General features: G+C 40.8%; 1 protein-coding gene across 2 annotated transcripts in view; it reads left to right on the top strand.

The window, feature by feature from the left end:
- LOC122549822 (calcium-binding mitochondrial carrier protein Aralar2) overlaps positions 1 to 23951 on the top strand; it is a 284028-nt gene that overhangs the window by 204281 nt on the left and 55796 nt on the right. For both annotated transcript variants that reach the window (XM_043689903.1, XM_043689904.1), the window contains exons 12-13: positions 9245 to 9297; positions 11939 to 12019. In XM_043689903.1, coding sequence (XP_043545838.1) covers positions 9245 to 9297; positions 11939 to 12019 — 134 coding nt within the window. The remainder of the gene's footprint in view (positions 1 to 9244; positions 9298 to 11938; positions 12020 to 23951) is intronic.

Raw genomic sequence — 23951 nt, 5'->3', positions numbered from 1 at the left:
AAGGTTCCCATGGTAAACTAATAGAGAAAGTGAGGTCACATGGTGTGTAGGGGTTCTAGTTGGGTGGATAAAGAACTAGTTGAGCAACAGGAGGCAGAGAATAGTAGTTGAAGGGAGTTTCTCAAAATGGAGAAGGGTGACCAGTGTTGTTCCACAGGGATCGCTACTGTGGCCACTGTTGTTTGTGATATACATAAATGATCTGGAAGAGGGCACTGTTGGTATGATCAGCAAATTTGCAGATGACACGAAGATTGGTGGCAGAAAGCATAAGGAACTGACAGAGAATACAGGAGAATATAGATAGACTGGAGAGTTGGGTGGAAAAGTGGCAGATGGAGTTCAATCCAGACAAATGTGAGGTGATGCATTTAGGCAAGTCTAATTCTAGAGCGAATTATATAGTGAGGAGAAGAGCTTGGGAAAAGTTGATGAGCAGAGAGATCTGGGAGTGCAGGTCCATTGTACCCTGAAGGTTGCTGCACAGGTGGATAGAGTGGTCAAGAAGGCATATGGTATGCTTGCCTTCATCGGATGGGATATTGAGTATAAGAGCTAGCAGGTCATGTTAAAATTGTACAAGACATTGATTCGGCCGCGTTTAGAATACTGTGTACAGTTCTGGTCGCCACATTACCAAAAAAGATGTGGATGCTTTGGAGAGGGTGCAGAGAAGATTTACGAGGATGTTGCCTGTTCCGAAAGGTGCTACCTATGAAGAGAGGTTAAGTAGGTTTGATTTGTATTCATTAGAAAAAAGGAGATTGAGGGGGGACCTGATTGAGGTTTACAAAATCATGAATCAGGGTAGATAGAGATAACCTTTTTCCCAGGGTGAAGGATTCAATAATGAGAAGTCACGTTTTCAAGGTGAGAGGTGAAAAGTTTAAGGAGGATACATGCAGCAGGTACTTTACACAGAGGGTGGTGGGTGTCTGGAACGTGTTGCCAGCAGAGGTGGTAGAGGCAGGCGCGGTAGATTCTTTTAAGATGCATCTGGACAGATGCATGAGTAGGTGGGGAGCAGAGGGATACAGATGCTTAGGAATTGGGCGACAGGTTTAGGGAGTAGATTTGGATCAGCTCAGGCTTGGAGAGCCGAACGGCCTGTTCCTGGGCTGTAAATTTTCTTTGTTCTGTCCTTTTGGACCTGACCAGCTTGATTGGCACTGCTGCTGTAGAGTCACACGTTTGGTGGAGAACATTGAAATCCTCCCACCCAGAGTACATTGTGTGCTATTGTCACTCTTAGTGCTCCCCCCAATTGTTGTTCAACATGGAGGAGTACTGATTCATCAGCCAATGGAGGATGGTACATGGTAAACAGCAGGAGGTTTCTTTGCCCATGTGGCCATGAGATTTTAATGGGATCTGGAGTCAACGTTCAGTACTGTCAAGGAAACTTGCTCCCAACTGTATACCATTGTGCTGCCGTCTGTGCTGGCTCTGTTGTCCAGGTGGGACAGGACATATATAGGGATGGGGATGGTCGTGGTATGTAAAGTATGATTCTTTGAAAAAGACTATGTCAGGATGTTGTTTGACTCGTCTTTGTCGTAGCCCTCCTAATTTTGGCACTAGCAACCTATTCGTAAGGAGGACTTTGCAAGGTCGTTGGGCTGTTCTGCTGTTTTCATTTCTGGTGCGTAGGTTGATGCCAAGTGGTCTGTCTGGTTTCATTACTTTGTTGAGACTTGGTGACAATTGGCACAACTGAATGGCTTACTAGGCCATTTCAGAGGGCAGTTGAGAGTCAATCACATATCTGTGGTTCCAGAGTCACATGTAGGCCAGATCAGGTGAGGACGGTGGATTTCCTTCCTTGAAGGACATGAGAGAGCTTGATGAATTTTTTGAACAATCAACAATGGTTTCCTAGTCAATCGTAGATTGTTAATTTCAGATTTTTAAAATTATATTCAAATTCCACCATCTGCCTCAGCAAGATTCAAATCCAAATCCCTAGAACATTACCTGAGTTTCTGGTTTGATAGTCTAATGATAATATATTAATACCACTGGGATATTCTGATGTTTGTTTTAACTTCTGTCTGTTTTCTTTTTTCCATGTTATGTTTTCCTATATTTGCTTCTGAGGAATGTGCGTTTAGTTTTGCCATTCACTTTCTTGTCACAAACCTCTTTTAATTTCTTATCGTATTTATTGCTAGTTCACTCATTCTTTGCTTTTTTTAAACAGTTTCTTCATCACCGATTTTTAGACTTATTTCTAATTTAGGTAACATTGTAACTCCATTCTTTTAATCAGTTACTGTAGTTGCCTTCATCAGTAAATTCTGACGTTCCTAGTGGAGTTTTTTTTATTTTTCAAGGAGGTATATTACAGTTGAGAGTATTGCATTATTTATTTTAATGCTTAACATTTTATAACTACTTTTATAACTTCTAATGTAATTTCCCAACCCAACTGACTTGCCCTCCTAGATATATAATCGACTTTCTTTAAATTTGAGAGATTAGTTTGAAATGTGACCATATCATTGAAACATCTGTCATGTTATAATCACTTTTTCCCTGGAGGAGTCTTTGCTATAACATTACTAATTAACTCTGTTTCATTACACAATACAATAATTGTAGTCAGTGCTGCACACTCAACAATAAGGACAATAAACAGAGATTAGTCTGCCATATATCTTCATTTGTTATGTATTTGCAGTCCTAGGCTATCTGCAGCAACTCTATTTTACTCATGTCATTGTATGTGAGTCTGTAACATATAAAATTTTTGGTGGGTAGTAAAAACTAACCACTGTAAGGATCAGAGATTTGATCAAAGTAAAGAAGGACCTTATAGGAAACAGGCCTGGGGCTAGTGTGCTCCTACAGTCTCAGTAGTAACATGGGTTGTTATCATGTATTCTGTGTATAGTTGTAACAATGCAATAAACTCAATATTATCTCCTCAACAAGACTGTTCTAGTTAGACCAGAAATGTAGATATCCTAATCCACACTAGATTTCATGTAGTATGAAGGAATTCAGACACAACATGGTGAAAAGGTGTGTCCCTGCCACTGCATAGTGAGCAGTGGTGACCAGTATTATTTTAAAATGTTGCCAACTAAGCCAAATTAGAATTTAGGGCTTTGGGAAAAGTGCAGGGAAAATGATGCTGATGACTGAAAAGATTTCAAGGGAAACAGATACAGCTGACAGCAAACTCCACAAATTTCATGGCAACTTTCAACACAGAGGAGTACTTCGTAGAATGACACAGAAAGCTTTTAAGATCTGGCAGATGTTCTGAGTAGAAGAAATCTGCAATTCCAAGGAAGAGGCACAGGCAACATTGTGAGGCAGTGCATTGTAGAAGTAATTGTGAGTCTGAGTTGAGAAATGAGTTAAAGAGACATTCAGGACTATGTAAGTTAAAAAACAAAATTCAGCTGAACTAAAGGGGAGACTTTAACCAGCACAGTTCAAGCTGAAAGGATAATAACAATAATAAAATGTTGCAGATTCAACTGGGTTTTCCCATCTTACCATGTGAACATTATGAGTTTGAAGTGGGGTGAAGCTCCAATGTAGCCACAAAGGGTGGAAACCCTCTATTACAGTAACGAAGCTTAGGAAAACCCTCCATTATGGCAGTGAAGTGTAGGAGAATCAATTTACTGCAGATGAAGAATCCTTAAAGAAGAAAGTAGTCACTTTCAGAAAATTGCCGAACAGATCACAATAACAGAAAATCAAAAGACTGCAAAACTACTCAAGTAGATATAAATGAAGTAGAGCAATCTGCAATAAAAGATAATGGCTTATGTTTTCCTAAGGAAAATCAGTGACCCATACCAAAAATTTTAGCATGCATTTACACCATTGGGCATTACATAAACTTCAAGTTAGATACAAGAGCAAAGTATTGTCAAATGGAGAGCTTTTATTGAGAAAATATTGCTTACAGCCAGCACGGTTCATAGCAGTTATCGTCAAAGGTATGCTGCGAGCAACACTCCAATATAAGGAGTATCAAATAGTAGAAATCACGATCAAGAACTTTCATTCCTGAGTAGAAAATAATGCATTGATCTGAGTCTCAAAAGTTGCAAGTAGGTTAAACAAGTGGTCAAAGAGAAACAGGTGGAAAATTTTGCTGAAGTCTGTTTACATGTGGCAGAATCTATACAAAAAGTAGAATCTCCTGAGGTTAGTTACATGGGAAAGAAATACTTCATACTGTAAATGAGATAGAAAGCTGTGTCTGCAGTGTTTGGGTAGAAATGTTTTCCACTGTTATCAGCCCTGAAGATAGTTCAAATTCCCAGTGATAACCAAGTTAATAGAAAATGAAAACAAGGAGACAGGAACTGTACCAGATTCATCACTCAAGATGACGGAAGCATTTGTAACTGTAATCAGGCTTAATATTGTACAGTATTGTGAGCCATTATCTGCTCCAAATTTGAGTCTGCCATTAGAAGCTGAGAGGATTAGGATGGGAGGGAGTCAAGCAAATTGACTAACATTCCCACCTTCCAAAGATGAACTCCAGAACTCCAAAATCAATAAACGATCCAAAATACTGCAAAAGAAAAAAGATCATCTGCTACAGCAGGCACCATACCAACAGCTACAAAGAATAATCACTGCTGAAATACACCGTGCAACAGATACAAGAGATTAAAGAGACAGCTACAGACCTCTGACCATCAGGAAGACAATCCATATCTACTGTCTTATACCCAGCAGGCTAACATTCTTTCAAGTCTAAAGAGAACGCATTTGAGGAGCAAAATCAAACCTCTAGATTGCTGGGATTTGTGAGGTCAAAGAGATGGTGTAATTTAAAAGTGTATAACAATTTAATAATTTTATGGAAAAAGATTTCAGGTAGGGATGGGTGCTGTAAATGGGTTTAAAAGGTATAAAGAGAGTATCTTTTTATTTTCTGTATTTCTTAATGTGAACTGAAATTGGAAAAGAACTGATTTAAAAAGCAAGGTTTGTTGAGTGATTGCTGTGCTTTCTGAAAATATGTGACCAGATACAGTGTTTCCACAGCTGCTGGTTCAAGCAGTAGTGAAAGGTTTGCACATGAGCTGGAGCCAAGTGCTCTGTTCAAATGGAGATTCAACCAGCAACAAATTACTGTTTGTTCTGTGACTAGTGATAAATAATCAATGACAAAACCTTCTGTCTACCAGCAAATATGTGATTGGTTCGCAGGTACCTGTATTACTTGGGGTTCTCAACAGGTTAGGGAGAAGTCATAAGATCCCCATAAGCTCAGGGTGTGTCAGGGCTCCCAGCAGAAAAATATACCTTAAGCCTGAAGAAACTCAATTTATTTTTCCTCCAGCAATTGCTTTAAGTTGTGAGTTTTAAAAAATATGTCAGACTTTTATAAAAAGTGAGCCAATCACCCTCTGCGCACTGAAAAGAAGTGAAAACATCTGAAGATGGAATATTGAGATGCAATGTTCTGAGCAGCGCAAAAATTATCTCAGCAAATCCTGTGAACAGAGACCACTGAACTATTTTCCCCATTAGGGAAAGGGTGTTAGAGTTTTAACTAGTTGAATTCTATACAGACGTTCCATAATTGTTTACCTGCTGGAGTCTATTTATTTGTAATAAACTGTAATTCTTGTTAAGTACAGAAACCAGACCCATATTTTCTGTCAGTCTGGATCTGAAAGTCAGGTAAATTGGGGATTCTGTCTACTTTACAAAAATCTTTAACATTTGTGATGAGTCAAGTCTTGATTTCCACCAAGCTACCCATTTGAGGTGTAAAATGGGTTAATTCAGTAAACAGCGCACACTGTGATAATACCACAGAGACTAAGTTAGAGTAAAGAAAGAGTTTGTAGGAGACTGGCCTGGGTTTAGTGTGCTTTTAACCGTACCTGCAGTAATGTAGCTTATCTTATGTAATCTGCCAATTCTTGCAGTAATGCAATAAACTTTATTATTTACCTAATAAAACTTGTCTAGTTAGACCAGAAAAGTGGGTTTCCTAATCCACATAAGATCACGTCAGGCTTGAAGCAGCCCATTGCAACTTTGCTTTTACAGCATCCTCTTTCTGTTTTTGACTTGTTACATTTTTCAAATTAATCGCAACACCAGCTTCAGGAAGAATATTTTATCTTTCTCTTAGGTATCCTGTAGCCCATTGCTCTGAAAACTCAGTAACTTTAGACTTCAGCTGCAATCTTCATTTTTTATACAGTAGGATTTTACTACAACTCAACCTCTCTATCTTAGACAGGAAAATATTTTTTAAAAAGTAAATTTGAACTTTTAGTTAATAGTTGAAAAGTTGATGTGATGAAACTGTAACATTTATGTGTTTTTCAAAACCATTTGATACAAGTTTGGGTTCTTGTAATTCTTTAAATTAAGAATATGAGTTTGTCTGGGTGTTTGGAGCTAACAATTAGCTCTTAAAAGTTACAATACCAGTATTTTATGTGAGAGGAAGTTACCCAGAGCTACAGAGTCACTATCATAGTGTCATACACCACACAAACAGGTATTTCAGTCAAATCAGTCCATGCTGAACATAGTCCCAAACTAAACTAATCCCAACTCCTTGCTCCTGGCCCATATCCCTCCAAACCTTTCCTATTTATGTGTCTATCCAAATGTGTTTTTAAACTTCATAATGTACCTGTATCCACCACTTTCTCAGCAAGTACATACTACACGCGAACCACCCTCTGTGTAAAAAAAAAGTCTTATGTCTTTTTTTAAATCTCTTTCCTCTCACCTTAAAAATTTGCCCCTTAGTTTTGAAATTCCCCAACCTAGGTATAATACAACTCCTATTAACTCTGTCTATACTTCTCATTCTTTTATAAACCTCTGTCGTATCGCTCCAGTGAAAAAGGTCCCAGCTTTTCTAGCTTTTCTTTATAACTCAAATTTTCCATATCTGGCAACATCCTGACAAATCTCTTCTGAACCCTTTCCAGCTTCATAAAATCCTTGTAATTTCCTACTAACTACTATGTACCACTCTCACCTTGGCTGATGAATCAGAACACTTGGAAGAAGCATGAGGAGTGGTGGTGAAGGAATCATCAAGAGGGAAAAAGTACTTGACCCCATCCTTGCCAGTCTGCCTGCCGTCCATGACAACATCAGTGGGAACGATTACTGCACAGTTTTTGGGGAGATCAGTCCTGTCTTCACATTGAGGATACACTTGTCATGATCGTGCTGTGGGCCATCAGAAGCAGTAGATTTGTACTCAAATATGATTTGCATCCTCATATCCTCCACTCTGCCATTAATATTAAGCCAGGGATTAGCCTTTTTTTCAATCAAAGGTGCAGGAGAGCATGGTAGGAGCAGCACCAGGCATAACTAAAAATGAGGTGTCAACCTGTGTGTACAACATAAGATTACATGCATTCTCTACAGCATAAACAGCAAGTGGTGGAGAGTGCTAAACAGTACCATAACCAACAAATCTGGATTATGGGCAAGATATTGTGGATGCTAGAGAAGACTGAAGAAAATCAGCAAGTCTGACAGCATCTATGCCGAGAGAAATAATTAACATTTTGAGTCTGGTATGATTCTTTTAGAGAGCTGAGGTTTTCAGAGCTGAATAAAGACTTAAAGACTTGTGGTATCAAGGCCACATATGACTGAATGTGGTATCAAAGAGCAGTAACAAAACTAGAGTTAATGGGAATGGGGGAAAATTCTCTACTATTGGAGTCATACCTTGCACAAAGAAGGATGTTTGTGTTCATCTCAGCTCTAGGACTCTAGGCTGAATCATCTATAGTTACTTCATCAATGATCTTCCATCCTTCCATCATAAGGTCAGAAATGGGGTACTCACTATTAAGTACACAATGTTCAGCACCACTAACAACAACTCAAATACTGAAGAACTCTGTGTCCACATGCAGCAACACCTGGAAAATATCTAGGCTCAGGCTGTCAGGTGGCAAGTAACATATGCACCACACAAATAGCAGGCAAGGACCTTCTTCAACAGAGAGAATCTAGCCATCATCCCGTGGTGTTTATTGGCATCACTGAATCACCACTGTCAACATGTTGGGGGCCACCATTGACCAGAAACTGAATTAGAGTAGCCATGTAAGTACCGTGGCTTCAAGAGCAGGTCAAAAGTTAGGAATCCTGCTCTGCATCGCTTGACTTCCCCCAAACCTGTGTGTATCTACAGTACACAAGCCAGGAGTGTGATGGATCAGCCCTCACTTACCTGGAGGAGTGCAGCTACAATAAGACTCAAATCTGACAGTATGAAGGACAAGCTGTCTGCTTGGTAAGCGTCGCACACTCAAAGATTCAGTCGTTCCACCACCAACGCACAGTAGCAGCCAAGTTCATCATCGACAAGAAGTTTTGCAGAAATCCACCAAGAGCCTTGGCATCTTTCAAATCTGATTACTGTCACCTAGAAAGACAAGGGCACTGGATGTATGGGAGCACCACCACCTGCAAATTCCCTTCTGTGACACTTACCAGATTGACTTGGAAACATGTTATTCATTCACTATTGCTTGATCACAATCCTGGAACTCTCTCCTTAATAGCATTGTTAGTGTATCTGTACCACGTGGACTGCAGCAGGTCAAGAAGGCAGCTGCCTGCACTTCTCCAAGGCAGATAGTAATGGGCAATGGATTCTGGCCCTGACAGTGAAGCCTACATCTCTGAATGAGTAAAAGAAATATAAGGGGACCATCTGCCATACCAGATCTGTGAATACCTGATGTTGAAACTGACTTCAATTTTTCATTTCAGATTTGAAGAGGAAATTAATCTTCTTCAAATATTGATGGCTTCTAAGGTATTTGAGAATGGCACTTAAATTCTGTGCTACGCAATGTATACTTTCTGTGAAGAGGGTCAACAATGGGGATGGTAGGGTGTTGGGAAAGACTTTGGTTTTATGATCACAATAACATTAAGAACATTTATCTTATTATGCAGATATGTTCATCACCAAAATTATTATTGTTATTAATGTTGGTTTGTCTGTGTATTTCCAGTGATTACTGCTTTAATTTCCCATTTCTAAGATCACTTTTACTTTTTGTCTGGGATTTCCCACTTGTTTGAGGAAATAAAACTCATTAATAGAAAATAGAACTGCTGTTCTTCCTTCTTTATCATTGACTTACTGCTTGCTCTTAGCCATAACTGAGAAGCTCTTCTCAAAAGAAGACATACATTTGCTCTGATTGATATTAATAAACCTAATCCTTGTGTGTGTTCCCCATTATAGGACTAATACCACAGCTGATGGGTGTTGCACCAGAGAAAGCTATAAAACTTACTGTAAGTGTTGTAAATACATTCTTAAAGATATTACTTAACTTTACAAAGTATGTTGTGGTTCTGTTTGCCGAGTTGGAAATTTTTGTTGCAAACGTTTCGTCCCCTGTCTAGGTGACATTCTCAGTGCTTGGGAGCCTCCTGTAAAGCGCTTCTGTGGTGTTTCCTCTGGCATTTATAGTGGCCTGTCCCTGCCCCTTCCGGTTGTCAGTTTCAGCTGTCCGCTGTAGTGGCCGGTATATTGGGTCTGGGTCGATGTGTTTGTTGATGGAGTTTGTGGATGAGTGCCATGCTTCTAGGAATTCCCTGGCTGTTCTTTGTTTGGCTTGCCCTATAATGGTAGTACTGGGACAACACTACCATTATAGGCCAAGCCAAACAAAGAACAGCCAGGGAATTCCTAGAAGCATGGCACTCATCAACAAACACATCGACCTGGACCCTATATACCGGCCACTACAGCGGACAGCTGACACTGACAACCGGAAGCGGCAGGGACAGGCCACTATAAATGCCGGAGGAAACACCACAGAAGTGCTTCACAGAAGGCTCCCAAGCACTGACGATGTCACCTAGACAGGGGACAAAACGTTTGCAACAAACATTTCCAGCTCGGCGAACAGAACCACAACAACGAGCACCTGAGCTACAAATCTTCACCCAAATTTTACAAAGTATCATGTCATGCTTACTATAGAAATGTTTCATTCTCTGATGTTGCATCTGAATTTGTGTTTGAACATTTTGCTATCATATATGCTCATGTTGACTGCTATAAATATTTAACACAACTGTTAGTGACTTACCTTGCAAAACTGACAACTTCCTGAAGAAGGGCTTATGCCCGAAATGTCAATTTCCTGCTAAAGATTCCTGAAGAAGGGCTTATGCCCGAAACGTCGATTCTCCTGCACCTTGGATGCTGCCTGACCTGCTGCGCTTTTCCAGCAACACATATTTCAAAACTGACAACTTGTTTGTCACTCCAAACATAATTACTTCATTTTAAATTTACACATGCATCTTGGTTTACCAAATTCCAGAATATTAATGATCTTTCAGAATATGTATAACATCATGTTTTGTCAACGTTAGAAACTCCAGGTGGAATTCTGTGCCTTTCCTGATGGTAAATTTGTGAGGAGGATAGTGGATGTGACTTTGTTCTCATTCCAGTGATACTATGGTTACCTCAGCAGCTAGTTGGGGGCTCACCATGCAAGAGGTGTGAAAAACAAACCCGGCTTTGATAATTTCTGGGCATGGAGTGATATCCCTTGTTCAAGGCTATCAAGTGACCCAGCATCAGGAAAGGGACCCACTGACAACCACTACACTGCCCCTGCTGTCGACCCTTCTCAATCGCCATGGCTGGCAGCGTGCAGCAGGCAGGACATATACCCCTGGAGTCTTTGATCACAAAGAAATGCCTAACATTGGCTTGTTAAATACTTAACTGCCTCGAGGTATGACAGGCCTTCCTTAAAATATGCAGTATAGGGGTTTTACCTGCTGTGTAGCAGGGGATACATGTAACTCCACAAGATTCCACCCTATGAGCATATTTTCTTTAATTTTCTTCCTTTTGTTCTCTCTGCAATTCTAAGGTCAAGATCAGAGATGTTAATAGTGTGGAGTCGAATCTTTCCCATCTCAGGCATCCAAGGTGAAATCTTGACATTTAAGACATTCTTGGCTGCTCTCTGGAGAGTTGGCAGCTATCTCTTGTCACCTCATTTTGGAAACTGTCCTCCATTTTATTCCACTGAGACATTTGACACAGCAGTCCACAGGGACTGAGATCTTATTTACTGAGAGCTGACGGCCGGTCAGAGCAGTAACTAGAGAGGTAGTGACTGTTGCCTATATGACACCCATCCAAAGTTGTGATGGTCACTGCATCCCAGGAAAAGGTACGTGATGATAGAAGGGCGAACACAGTAGAGGGGTGCCTTTAACAAGGAATCCTCAACTGCCTCCCTTAAGCAAGACTGGAGGAGTCTAAGCCTTAAGTGAGCAAATAAACGTCTGGCCATAGGCTTAATTGGCCAACTCTTGCCATTCTCCCACTTGGAGACAGCTCAAGATGGGACTTCAGGGATTCTGTAGTCAGTCATAGTTTTGTGCTGAACTGCATAACCTACTTGATTCCTAGTCACAAAAGAGTATCCCCATTTCAGTGATTTTGATTTCTATCTTTCACAGCAACTGTTCAGCTCTTTCTGAGTGAGATTGTCCATTAATGCACGATTAAGATCAATTCTGTGCTGTAACCTCTTGTTCATTGTACACTGAACTGGGACTGCTGAAACCCTTTGACATCAAACACAAATTTTAATTCTTCCATTCTGAGCTGGATTTAAATCCAGCGTCCAGAAATTAAAAGTAGTGACTTATACTAGATTTTATTTCTTAGAAATGTTACTTCTCTGGTATCTTTCCCAAGGTGCCATTCTTTGTGAATTTGACTGGATAATATCAGGGTGCTGTTAGTGAGGTATAGCTGCAGACCTGTGAAGTTTTAAGATAAATTCAGAATGAAAAACATTGACATATGTGCTTTCTGCTATTGTTGACAGTTAAAAAAAATAGATTTTGGAGATGAATTTCATTGTTTTATTCAAAATATTTTATTTAATTTCAGACAAATGATTTTGTAAGAGACAGATTTATTCGGAAAGATGGCTCCATTGTACTTGCAGCAGAAATACTTGCTGGTGGTTGTGTGAGTATTGATGTTTATGATCTGACTTGTTGATCTTCCTTTGTGATCCTCATGGGCAAAGGTTTTCAAAAAAAAAAATTCCCTTCCTATAACCATAGTGGTTTTATAAAAGCATTCAAGGAAGACTCACATTGTCACTTCCTGATGCATAGGTCTAGCATAGCAAATGGCAATTTCATTGTGGACTGAGATTTTCTAAGATCAAACACTAAATATGTGGTATGATGTGAATGCTGATGTTTTTTGTTATTTTGGAATTGGTGTGAGAAAGAGCTCAGGAGAAATGGACCTTGGTGTAGTGATTGTAACAGGGAACCCTGGCTGATAGATAAGAACAGGTGGGTCAGACATCCTATTCACTCTGATAGCTGTCTCTGAGAGAGCTAGAGCATTGTCAGCAACTCTCCACATATAAATAAAAGGTGACTTGGTGACAGAATACTGGCCTCTGTGCAATTATTTCACTTAGTTGATGAGTATTTTAACCAGAAAGACTTGAACTTACGTGCTACCTTTATGGCCTTAGGATGCCCCAAGAGCTGAATTTACAATTGTGATCACTAATGTAATGTTAGAAAATGAAGATGCTACAGGAAATATGCATTTAGAAAAGTTGGTCAAACTTTTTAATAATGTTTTTCTAAAAGCTAATGCACAAAATGGACAAACCGAGGCTGTTGCCCTAGCTCCTGGTACAGGCCTCACCCACCCCTGGTGCATGTTCCCCCTTTTCTTCCAGTGCAGGCTTCACCCTGTTCCTAATACAGGCCTTGCTCCACTCCTTGTGCATGCTTTGCAAGGCCCAAATCCCAACACCCTCTCCCCCAAAACACACGCAGACACACCTCTTGAAGCCTCCTCCCTCTGCTCTAGGTTCGGATCTGGTCTGCTCCAGTTCAGGCCTCTCCCTGCTCCCAGTTCAAGCCTCAGCCTACTTTTTACAGTCCACCCCCCAAAATGCTGGGAAAAGATCAGATTATAGGAGGTAAAGGTGTGGAAGAGTAAATAGGTGTACTTAGTATTGAATAGAGCATAGCTTTCAAGCTCACCTCAACTCAATGTCAGACAACTGTTGTGCTACTTTTCCTTTTTTTGAGCACGCTTTTGGGTAAAGAAATTGAATTAACTACAGTAAATAATGTGTGGCAAAGCCATCAGAATGATTTTCATTTTGAAAACGAAATTAGTGAAAATTCTGCTTCAGTCAGTGGAGGAATGTGTGTTTAAATTTTCAGTTCTCATTTAAAGAGATCTCCTGATTGAGCAAACAGAAAGTGCTGGAGAAACTCAGCAAGTCTGGCAGCAACTATGGAGAAGGAAACAGAATTAAGATTACAAATCCAGTGTATATGACTTTTCTCTGAAACTGAAAGTGGCTGGAAAAGCAGGTAGTGTTGTACAATTAAATGTTAAGTGTTAAGTTAAATGTTAAATGAGTGTTAATGATAACAGGGAAGAGATACATACGCAGTTCAAGTATGAATAGTAGATGTTAATAATAGAAAATAAGTCAGCTCTGTTAAGAGCAAAGCAATGCATACAAGACACGGGGGCTTGCAGTGGTAATCAAAATGGGTTAAAATTAAGATTTCATCTCTGATTTGTTCAACTCCATGTTGATTCCTGAAGACTGTAAAATACTGGTAAACAAAGTGATAATCCTTCTGAGGAAGGGTCACTCGACCTGAAAGGTTAACTCTGATTTCTCTCCACAGATGCTGCTAGACCTGCTGAGCTTTTCCAGCAATTTCTCTTATTGTTCCATACATGCACCAGCCTCTATGCTGAAAAAGTTCCTTTTGATTTTTTCTTCTCTCACTTTAAATCTGTGCCCTCTAATTCTGGATTCCCCTATCCTGGGAAAACAATATGGCTGTTCACCCTATACATATCCCTCATTATTTTATATACCTTGTATAAGACCATCCCTCAGCTTCCGATGTTCTAAGGAAAAAAGGCCCTGCCTATTTTGCCTCTCCCTCTAGCTCAAACCCTCCAATAGATTGAATAATGTACAAGTAAACACTGGTTCAAGTGAAATTACAAATTGGATTAAATGTGTGACTGGGTGACCGCTGTGCAGAACACCACCAATCTGTCAGACTGAACGTCTGTTATCTTTAGCTGGCGTACCACCAGAGAAGAAGAATAACAGATCTGTGCTGGATTTCTGTGGAGCTGTAATAATGCATACACCTTGCACAACTTTTTAGAAGCTCCAAATCGTTGGATTATACCTCAGTTGCAAAATCTATCCCCTGCTTATAGGCAGATGATGGTAATAAGCCAATCCCAGGGCAAGGGAGAAGAGATGATTGAGCTTGTATGTCCATTCAAAGCCATTATTGAGTATACCATTCTTAAAAATCGCTTCAATTGCCTTAACGGATCTTGAGAGTTCTGCAATATGCACCCCAAAAAGTGTAACAAATAACAATGGTCTATTGTACATTGCTCAGCTTGGTGTTGCTACGTGGACAGATATTGTAAGGGGAGGATCAGGAGAAGAAGCAGAACCGCCTGCCTAATCCTTCTTCAGATGAGGAGGATCGCGATTGTTCAGAGCGTGAAGTTGAATCTATGAATTCAAAAAGAAACACATAACCCAAAGAACTGTGGGTGCTGGAAATCAGAAACTAAATCAGAAATTGCTGGAAAAGCTCAGCAGGTCTGGCAGCATATGTGGAGAGAAAGCAGAGTTAATGTTTCAGTTCTGAAGAAGAGTCACTGGATCTGAAGCTCACTTTCTCTCCACAAATTCTGCCAGACCTGCTGAGTTTTTCCAGCTATTTCTGAATGCAAATGAGTCTTTCAAGGATGTCAGGTCCATAGCGAGACCTGGTCAGGATATTAGAGAAAACCTAATCTACACAGAATGTACATAGCAGTGATGGATTAGATTAGATTAGATTAGATTAGATTAGATTACAGTGTGATGATCATTATTCCAATCCCAGACCTCCATCACCTTCCTGGCTGTATAACCAACTCTGCCATCTTTCCTTGCCACATATTTATATTGATTCATTGATAGGTACTGCTGACTAGTACAGCATTAATTGCCTATTCGTAATTGTCTAGAGGATATTTAAGAGTCAACCACTTTGTTGTCGTTGATGTGTACTCTCATGTAGACCGCACTAGGTAAGAAGGCAGATCTCTTCCTAATTATCTCCAAACCTGTTTCCTCTACAACCTATAATAGTGTGTGTGAAGCAGTATTTTCACATAGTTGATGTTGAGTACTGGTACAAAGGATATCACAGGAGTGCATTCAAATGTGATGGCCTCCATACCCAAAGCACTATCGTTGAAGTGTTTTTTAAATAAAACTATACCTGTCTCATTTACAGTGGTTGTGACATAAATGAGCCAATATTCTCTGAATGCATAAATTTTTGGGAGGTGGGATTCCACTGCATCTGTATTTAAAACCATGTTCCACAGTGTGATCATCACAGAAATATAATATCAGATGACCATAAGACAGGAGTAGAAGTAGACCATTCATCCCATCAAGTCTGCTCCATCATTCAATGAGATTATAGCTGATCTGATAAGCTACAACTCCACCTTCCTATACTTTAATAACCCCTGATTCCTTTATTGATTAAATATCCATTTATCTTAGTCTTGAATATGCTTAATGGCCTAACCTCGACAGCCATCTGTGGTAAAGAATTCACAGATTCACTACCCCAAGAAGAAATTCCTCCTCATCTGTCTTCAATAGGCGACACTTTATTTTGAGCTTATGCCGTCTGATCCCCGACTTTGCCAGAATGAGAAAGAGTCTTTCTGCATCCTTATGATTCAATATGTCACTTCCCATTCTTCTAAATGTCAATAAGTAGAAGCCCAACCTGCTTAATATTTCAGAGGAAAATCCATTCATGCTCTGAATCAATGTAGTGAAGCTTCTCTGAATTGCCTCCAATTCCATTATATTTTCCTTCGATATAAGAGGACCAAAACTGTTCAGTGTTCCAGGTGTGCTCTGACTAGTGTCTTCATTCAATAAAAAATGCAAGAAAATGCAATATATTATTCAGGAATAATGTTGGTATCTCCATCCTCTCTTCAGCTATCGTGTTATGAGAAACATGGGCATGCCATGACTGTTACCTTCTTGGTATTATGATGGACCACACCAAATTCAAACCATGTTAAAGAATCACATCAAATGAATTATATTGTCCATATATTTACAAGTGCAAACTCGATGGAAAAAATCAGCTATGCCATCTTTGAGCTTATAATTTCTTAACTTTACTTTTACTTCTGCTTTTCCTAACTGCTATCCTGACACCACTGACTGAGGTGAAGGCAGTCTACTCAATGTATTACTCCATTGCCTTGGATGATCATTCCAGGTATCCTTTGAAAATGCAGAGTCTTGAAACATGAGAGTGCAGAAATGTCATGTTTGTTGGTTTGAGTTTATGTGCTTACTGGTAGAGGGTGTAAGGAGATATTGGTAGCAGTGGGATGTCCTCAGAGGAAGGTTCAAATGCATGTGTTCCTCCTCCATCTGGCTGTCTGAAGGCAGTTCCCTGCCATCCTAAGGGTAAGCAACTCCAGCAGGGAGGTTCAGGGGTTTCGTTCCCTTTTTGTATAGACACTGATGCACTGAGCACATGGCATCATTATCTTCTCCATGGGTGTGGGAGGTAACAGGAGAACTCAGAGGAAACCCCCAGAGGAATGGGGAGAACATGCAGACTCCACTCATACAGTCACCCAGGTGCTTAGCGTTCTGAGGCAGCAGTGCTAACCACTGTGCCGCATTGCCCATGCCGTCACGTATGTATTACTGATAACCCCGTGAGAAAATTATTGAAAATGTGACATTAGCACTCAGCTTTACAGATCACAACAGATTGTTTACTCTTTTTCTGAATTGGTTGCAGTTTGCCTGGTCACCCTTTGGTGGCTCTTCTTGACTACCTCTGCCCAGGTTGCTGTGATCTGGTTGGAGGGCCTTCTTACACCATCTTCATGGAAAAGCAGCTCTTGCCTCCCGCTGATGGCCTGGTGAAGAACCTGCAATAGAGATAGTTGGTTTTTCTCCAAAATATATAACACTTTCAAGCAATGGAGCATGTTAGTAGCAATACATATCTTCCATGTTTGAATAGAAGGCTTTTTAAAAGGTGTATAGAAATACAGCATAATCAGCTGTTAGCAGGTTTGATCAATACAATGTATATCCCTCATCACTAAATTTTGCTTCATTGGAACTTGGAATTTTAATTACAGTCTCTCAACCTTCTCTCAGGGTACTGGCACAGTATGTAGTGTTTGGGCTCATTGGAGCCCATCCACTCCAGGCCATTTTCTCTATGTACCTTTCATCCTTTCTTCCATTTTTCTTCATCTTTGAGGCTAGAGCGCTATCGGTGGAATGGTGGGTTTAGCACAGCATGGACCGGGATTCTTGACAGTGGTGGTGCCTGGAGCCTGGACACCCAGTGGCAGTAGGCCTGGAGCCTGGACACCCAGTGGCAGTAGGCCTGGAGCCTGGACTCCCAGTGGCAGTAGGCCTGGAGCCTGGACTCCCAGTGGCGGTATGCTTGGAGCCTGGACTCCCAGTGGCAGTAGGCCTGGAGCCTGGACTCCTGGCGGTGGTAGACCTAGAATCTGAACCCCCGGCAGCAGTAAGCCCAGAACCTGGATTCTTGGTGGTGGCAGTGTCTGGAGTGGGATTCCTGGCAGTGGTAGGCCTGGAATCTGGACTCTTGGTGATGTCAGTGAGGCAGGGCAGCAGAGCCAGGGTCTTCTGGGGCATCAGTGACATCATTGCTGATCCCAGAGCAGGATCCTTTGAGGACTGGTATCCTTTGTGAAGACCTTGCAGAAGCCCTGAAGCCATGCTTGAGGCCCCAATTTGGACAGAAGTGAACTCTTATTTGAATAATTTATTTTTACCCTTATTGTAACTCAAAATAATGCTGGATTGTGGTGACAGAATATTTTTCCCTGTATCTTCAAGGTATATGTAACAATAAGTTATTCATTTATTCATTCAGTTGAGTGGGGATAGGCAAAAAGTAATTCGAAGTGGCACTGTTATCTGGTTAAGACATCAGAAGTGGCAACCTATTGGCAAAATCTGAGTCTGCAAAATGTATTTGACTTGAAATCTGTAGGGTTTGTGTTGAACTTCTTAATCTTATAGTAGTATAATTTATTTTAATTATATGTTAACTTGCCAGTTTCATAATTGCATTTTCCAGTAAAATAATCAACACTTTACTGTTGGAGAAACATTGTGTTCAGTATTTCAAAACAAGTAACTGATTACAACAAAGATTTGCAATTTGTAGATTTTTACTTTCATGTGCTCAGTGGAGTATCTCCTTGAGGATTGTGAAAAGAGAATGGGGCCTCCGAATTAGATATCCTTGAATGTCTTGGAGCAGGAAGGATACCTGTAAAGGCCTGGGAACCTGGACAGCAAGCAGCCAACTGTCCGATAGACAATTGCTCTCTGGGGCCCTTAGAAATTGCCATGATGTGATTGCCACAGCTCTCTGGCTGTTGGATTGGGCCACCACCAAGGCCATTAACTTTGGCCTATAGAGTTGTCACACTCTCAATAGAGACAGAATAAATTGTTTAGCAACTGTGCATCAGTTTTAACTAACTAAAATGGCTGCATTTATTAACAATACTAAGTTTCCCATTGCTTTTCCATTTCAATATATATTGAGGGTCCCTGATTTATGAATGTCCAAACTATAAGCGCTTGTACTTGTGAGCAGGATCCCATACAGGGTGTATTAATAATTTAAAAGATCCAACATACCAACATATCTTCGTACTGATAAATGATACTTTTATATTGTCCTGTATTGTGTTCTGACTTACATACAAATTGCTTCGCAAGCCCCGGACTTGAGAATGAAATCCATTCGTAAATCAGGGCCTGCCTGTATTATTCATCAGGTTACAAGCAAGCAGAGTTAGCTGAATTGAATGGAAAGACTCTTAGCCATCATTGAGTGATGAACCCCTCCAGGTCCCAATGAATCATGCAAATGAGTAATCAGCATTAAGTGAAATGAGTGTAAAGCTGCCTGCCCAGATTTATTTCTCACAGAGTTGGTCATGAGGATTAATGCCAAAATTGTACTGCGTTGAGACAGTAGTTGGTCAGGGTTGAAATTGTGCAGGAATGGATTTATGACAGGTTAAGAGAGGTTTTGATTTTCCTAGCATCTTATTCATTAAACTCACATTCATCCAATTCAAGCAGTCTAAGACAAAGGAAAGAAATGAGAGCGACAAGCCAAACCAAAGTAAATTGAGAGAATATATGTAAAGAATCATGCAAGAAGTAAGGATACAGTAATTAGATTAGAGAAGAGAGTAAACCCAGAAATAGGGAAGGGAACTATAACTGAGCGAAGGAGTGAATTATTATGTGAAAGAAGTAAGAGCAGGTAATTGGAGTGAGAAGGAACTAAATTAATGAGAAAAAACAAATGAAATGAGAATGTGGATAAATTACAAAATGAGGACAAAAAAGAAAAGAAAGACAAGAGGGAAAGAATAGATAAATAATGAGGAAAGAAGGAATACAGCACTTGGGAATGAATAGATGGGAATTTTAAATTATGGGATATAGAAAATAAGTGAATGGGGGAAGATGAGACAAAATGAATGAGAAAATGCAATTCCAGAATTCAAACAAAGAGTTGGAAACTAAACAGGTAAAAACTCACCTCAAAGGGACAAGTTTTATTATTCCTTCCATGATACACTTCAAGTATAATGAAAAATATCATTGCACTGATTATAATTCTGTGGATGATAATAATGCCCTTTCCCAGCTTGAGAGATTTGATTCTATCTAATTCACTCTCCTCCTTAGTGTGGGCTGGGTTCATTTGACCTGCTGGGAATCTAACCCACTTGTCGGGCCATCTAGTGGAGAGCCTCTGTTATTTTCTTGGTGGAGGTCCAAAGGTATTAACTGTCCTTCAGGCACTTAATGGATACAATCAGGCCTTACAAAGAATTTGGGATCCCTGTGGTGATGTTCTGCCTGCCAATTACTTAGGTTTTTTTGCTTGTAGAGTATGTGCATCGCTGCATGGGCCAACATTTATTACCCATTCCTACTTGCTCTTAAGAAGGTGGTGGTAAGCTGCCTTCTTGAATGTGGGGTGCTGGAAAAGCACAGCAGGTCAGGCAACATCCGAGGAGCAGGGGTATCGACGTTTCAGGCAAGAATTCCTGATGAAGGGCTTATGCCCAAAACGTCGATTCTCCTGCTCCTCAGATGCTGCCTGACCTGCTTTTCCAGCACTCCACTCTTGACTTTGACTTCCAGCATCTGCAGTCCTCACTTTCTCCTGCCATTTTGAATGTTTTCAGTTCATCTGCTGGAAGTCGAACTAAAATGCCACTGGGAAGGGACTTTCAGGATTTTGACCAAATAACATTGACAAAAATAGCAGTATATTTCCAAGTCAGATGGTGAGTCGCTTGGAGGGGAACTTGTAAATGGTGGTGTTCCCGTGTATTTGCTGCCCTTATCCTTACAGATGATAGTGGCCATGAGTTTGGTAGATGCTGTTAGAGGATCGTTGGTGAATGCATCTTGTAGATGTTACACACCGCTGTTACTGAGCGTCATTGGTGGAATGACTTTATGTTTGTGAGTGTGGTGCCAATTAAGCAGGCTGCTTTGTTCTGGATGGTGTCAGGCTTCTTGAATGTTGTTGGTTCTGCAATCATTTGGGGACTATTACATCACATTCCTGACTTATACCTTATCGATGATAGACAGGTTTCAGGTAATCTGGAGGTCAGTGACTTGTTGCAGTTTCCTGGTCTTTGACCTGTTCTTGTAATTACATTTGTGCATTTGTGTGGTTAGTCCAGTTGAGTGTCTGGTCAATGGTAACCCCCCCCCAAAAATATCACTAGTAGGGGATTCGGTGAATTGAATGTCAAGGAAAGGCTGTCAGATTGTCGCTTACTGAAGATGATTATTGCCTGGCAGTTGACTGGTATGAATGTTACTTGCCACTTTTCAGCCCAAGCCTGGATATTGTCCAGGTCTTGCTGCATTTGGACATGGACTGCTTCAGTATCTGAGTTGTGCAATCGTTGGTGAACATCCCTACTTCTGACCTTATGATGGATGGAAGGCAATTGATGAAGCAGATGAAGATGGTCAGGCCTAGGACATTACCCTGAGGAACTCTTGCAGAGATGACCTAGAGTTTAGATGACTGACCACCTACAACCACAACTATCTTCCTATGTGCCAGGTATGACTCCAACCAGCAGAGGGCTTTCCCCCGATTCCCATAGAGTCTAATTTTGCTCTGACTTCTTGACGTCAAACTTGGTCAAATGCACCTTTGATGCCAAGGGCTGTCATTCTCACCTCATCTCTGGAATTCAGTGCTTTTGTCTGTGTTTGAACCAAGGCTGTAATGAGATCAGGAGCTGAGTGGCACTGATGGAATCCAATTTGGACATGAGGGTGCAGATTTTTGCTGAACGTATGTTGCTTGATAATACTGTTGATATTACCTTCAATCACTTTATTGATGATTTAAGAATTGACAAATGGGACAGTAATTGTTTGGGTTGTATTTAGTTCTGTTCTTTGTGTGCAGGACATGCTTGGGCAATTTTCCACATTGTCAGGTAGATGGTCATGTTGTAGCTATACTGGAACAGCTTGGCTAGGAGTTTACCAAGTTCTGGACCACATCTTCAGTATTATTGCTGGAATATTGTCAGGGGCTATAGTCTTTGCCCTACCAGTACCATCAACTGTTTCTTAATATCATGTAGAGTGAATCAAATAGGCTGAATACTGACATTGTGAGGCTGGGACCTCTGAAGGAGATTGGGATGGATCCTCCACTAGCTACTTGTAGTTGAAGGTTATTGCAAATTCTCCAACCATATCCTTTGAACTGATGTGCTGGGCTGGGAGACAGTGAGGTCTGCAGATGCTGGAAATCAGAGTTGAGAGTGTGTTGCTGGAAAAACACAGCAGGTGACGCAGCATCCGAGGCGCAGGAAAATCGATGTGGGCTCTGGCCCGAAATGTCGATTTTCCTGCTCCTTGGATGCTGCCTGATATGCTGGGTTGTCCCATCATTAAGTATTTTGTGGAGCCTCCATCTTCAGTGATTTGTTAAATTTTCAACCAGCACTCTCGACAGGATATGGCATGACTGCAGAGCCCAGGTCAGATCTGTTTTTAGTGTGATCACATAGCTCTATCGCTTGGTGCTTATGCTGTTTCACCTGCAAGTAGTTCTGTTTTGTAGTGACACCAGGTAAGACCTACGTATGTCTGATGATGCTCTTGTCATATCCTGCTACACTCTACATTGGACCAGGGTTAATCCTCTGTCTTAAAGGCAATGGTAGAGTGGAAGATATGCCATGCCATGAGGTTTCAGATTGTGTGGGAATATGATTCTGGTGTTGCTATTGGCCCACAGTGCCACACGGATGTCCAGTCTTTAGTTGCTAGATCTGTTCAAAGTATCATTTAGCACCCAGTCTGATGCCTACAGCTTACCATTCCTTGTCGGCACCAGTTGGGGTGGTGGCAGCTGTCAGTACTGCACCAGTGTGACAATATGTGCCTTTAGGATGGATTTGTTCTGCCCTGTTCCTTTTGAAGAGGTATGTTGTCAAACTGATGCCAAGATGTCTTCTCCATGGAAAGCATAGAAAGTAGATTTGTTCTTTTTAAAAATTAGACAAAGAATATTTCAGAGAGAGTGCAGAATATTCTGAAAGGGGAGAGGGGATAGCAGACAGTCATTGTGCACATTGGAAGTAACGACGTAGAAAGGGAAAAGGATGAGATTCTGAAGGAAGGATATAAAAAGTTAGGCAGGAATTTAGAAAGGAGGTCCTCAAGGGTAATAATATTTGGATTGCTCCCAGTGCTACTAGTGAGGGTAAGAGTAAGAAGGTAAAGCAAATAAATGCGTGGCTGAGGAGCTGGTGCAGAGGAGAAGGGTTAATATTTTTGGATCATTGGAATCTCTTCTGGGGTAGAAGTGACCTGTACAAGAAGGGTGGATTGCACTTGAATTGGGAGGGGACTAAAATACTGGCAGGGAGACATTTGAGAGCTGCTCGAGAGGATTTAAACTAGTAAGGTGGGGGAATGGGAGCCAGGGAGATAATGAGGAAACAGATCAGTCTGAGACTGGTACAGTTGAGAAAAGGATCAAGTCAAGCAGTCAGGGCAGGCAGGAACAAAGCAGAGAAGGAAGGTAGGACTGATAAATTAAGCTACATTTATTTTAATGCAAGAGGCCTAACAGGGAAGGCAGACTAATTCAGGGCATGGTTGGGAACATGGGACTGGGATATCATAGCAATTGCAGAGATGTGGCTCAAGGATGGACAGGACTGACAACTTAATGTTCCAGGATATAAATGCTAAATGAATAGAAAGGGTTGGGGTGGGAGTAGTGGCGTTTTTGATAAGAGATAACAATAGGGCTGTACTTATGGAGGATATTCCTGGGAATATGTCTAGGGAATTATTTGGGTGGAACTGAGAAGTAAAGGAATGATCACCTTATTGGGATTGTACTATAGCCCCCCCCCCCACCACTTGTCAGTGGGAAATTGACAAACAAGCTTGTAAGGGGATCTCAGTTATGGTTGTAAGTTTGCTCGCTGAACCGGCAGGTTTGTTTTCAAACGTTTCATCACCATGCTAGGTAACGTCATCAGTGCGCCTCTGGTAAAGTGCTGGTGTTCTTTCCCACTTTCTATTTATGTGTCTTGGTCTCTTAATGTGAGTGATATCGTTTCCGGTTCTTTTTCTCAGAGGTTGGTAAATGGACTCCAAATCATTGTGTTTATTGATGGAGTTCCAATTTGAATGCCAGGGCTTTAAGAATTTCCGTGCATGTCTCTGTTTAGC

The sequence above is a fragment of the Chiloscyllium plagiosum genome, chromosome 5, assembly GCF_004010195.1.
Source record: "Chiloscyllium plagiosum isolate BGI_BamShark_2017 chromosome 5, ASM401019v2, whole genome shotgun sequence".
In the NCBI taxonomy this organism is placed as follows: domain Eukaryota; kingdom Metazoa; phylum Chordata; class Chondrichthyes; order Orectolobiformes; family Hemiscylliidae; genus Chiloscyllium; species Chiloscyllium plagiosum.
This window is presented reverse-complemented; position numbering and strand designations above follow the sequence as displayed.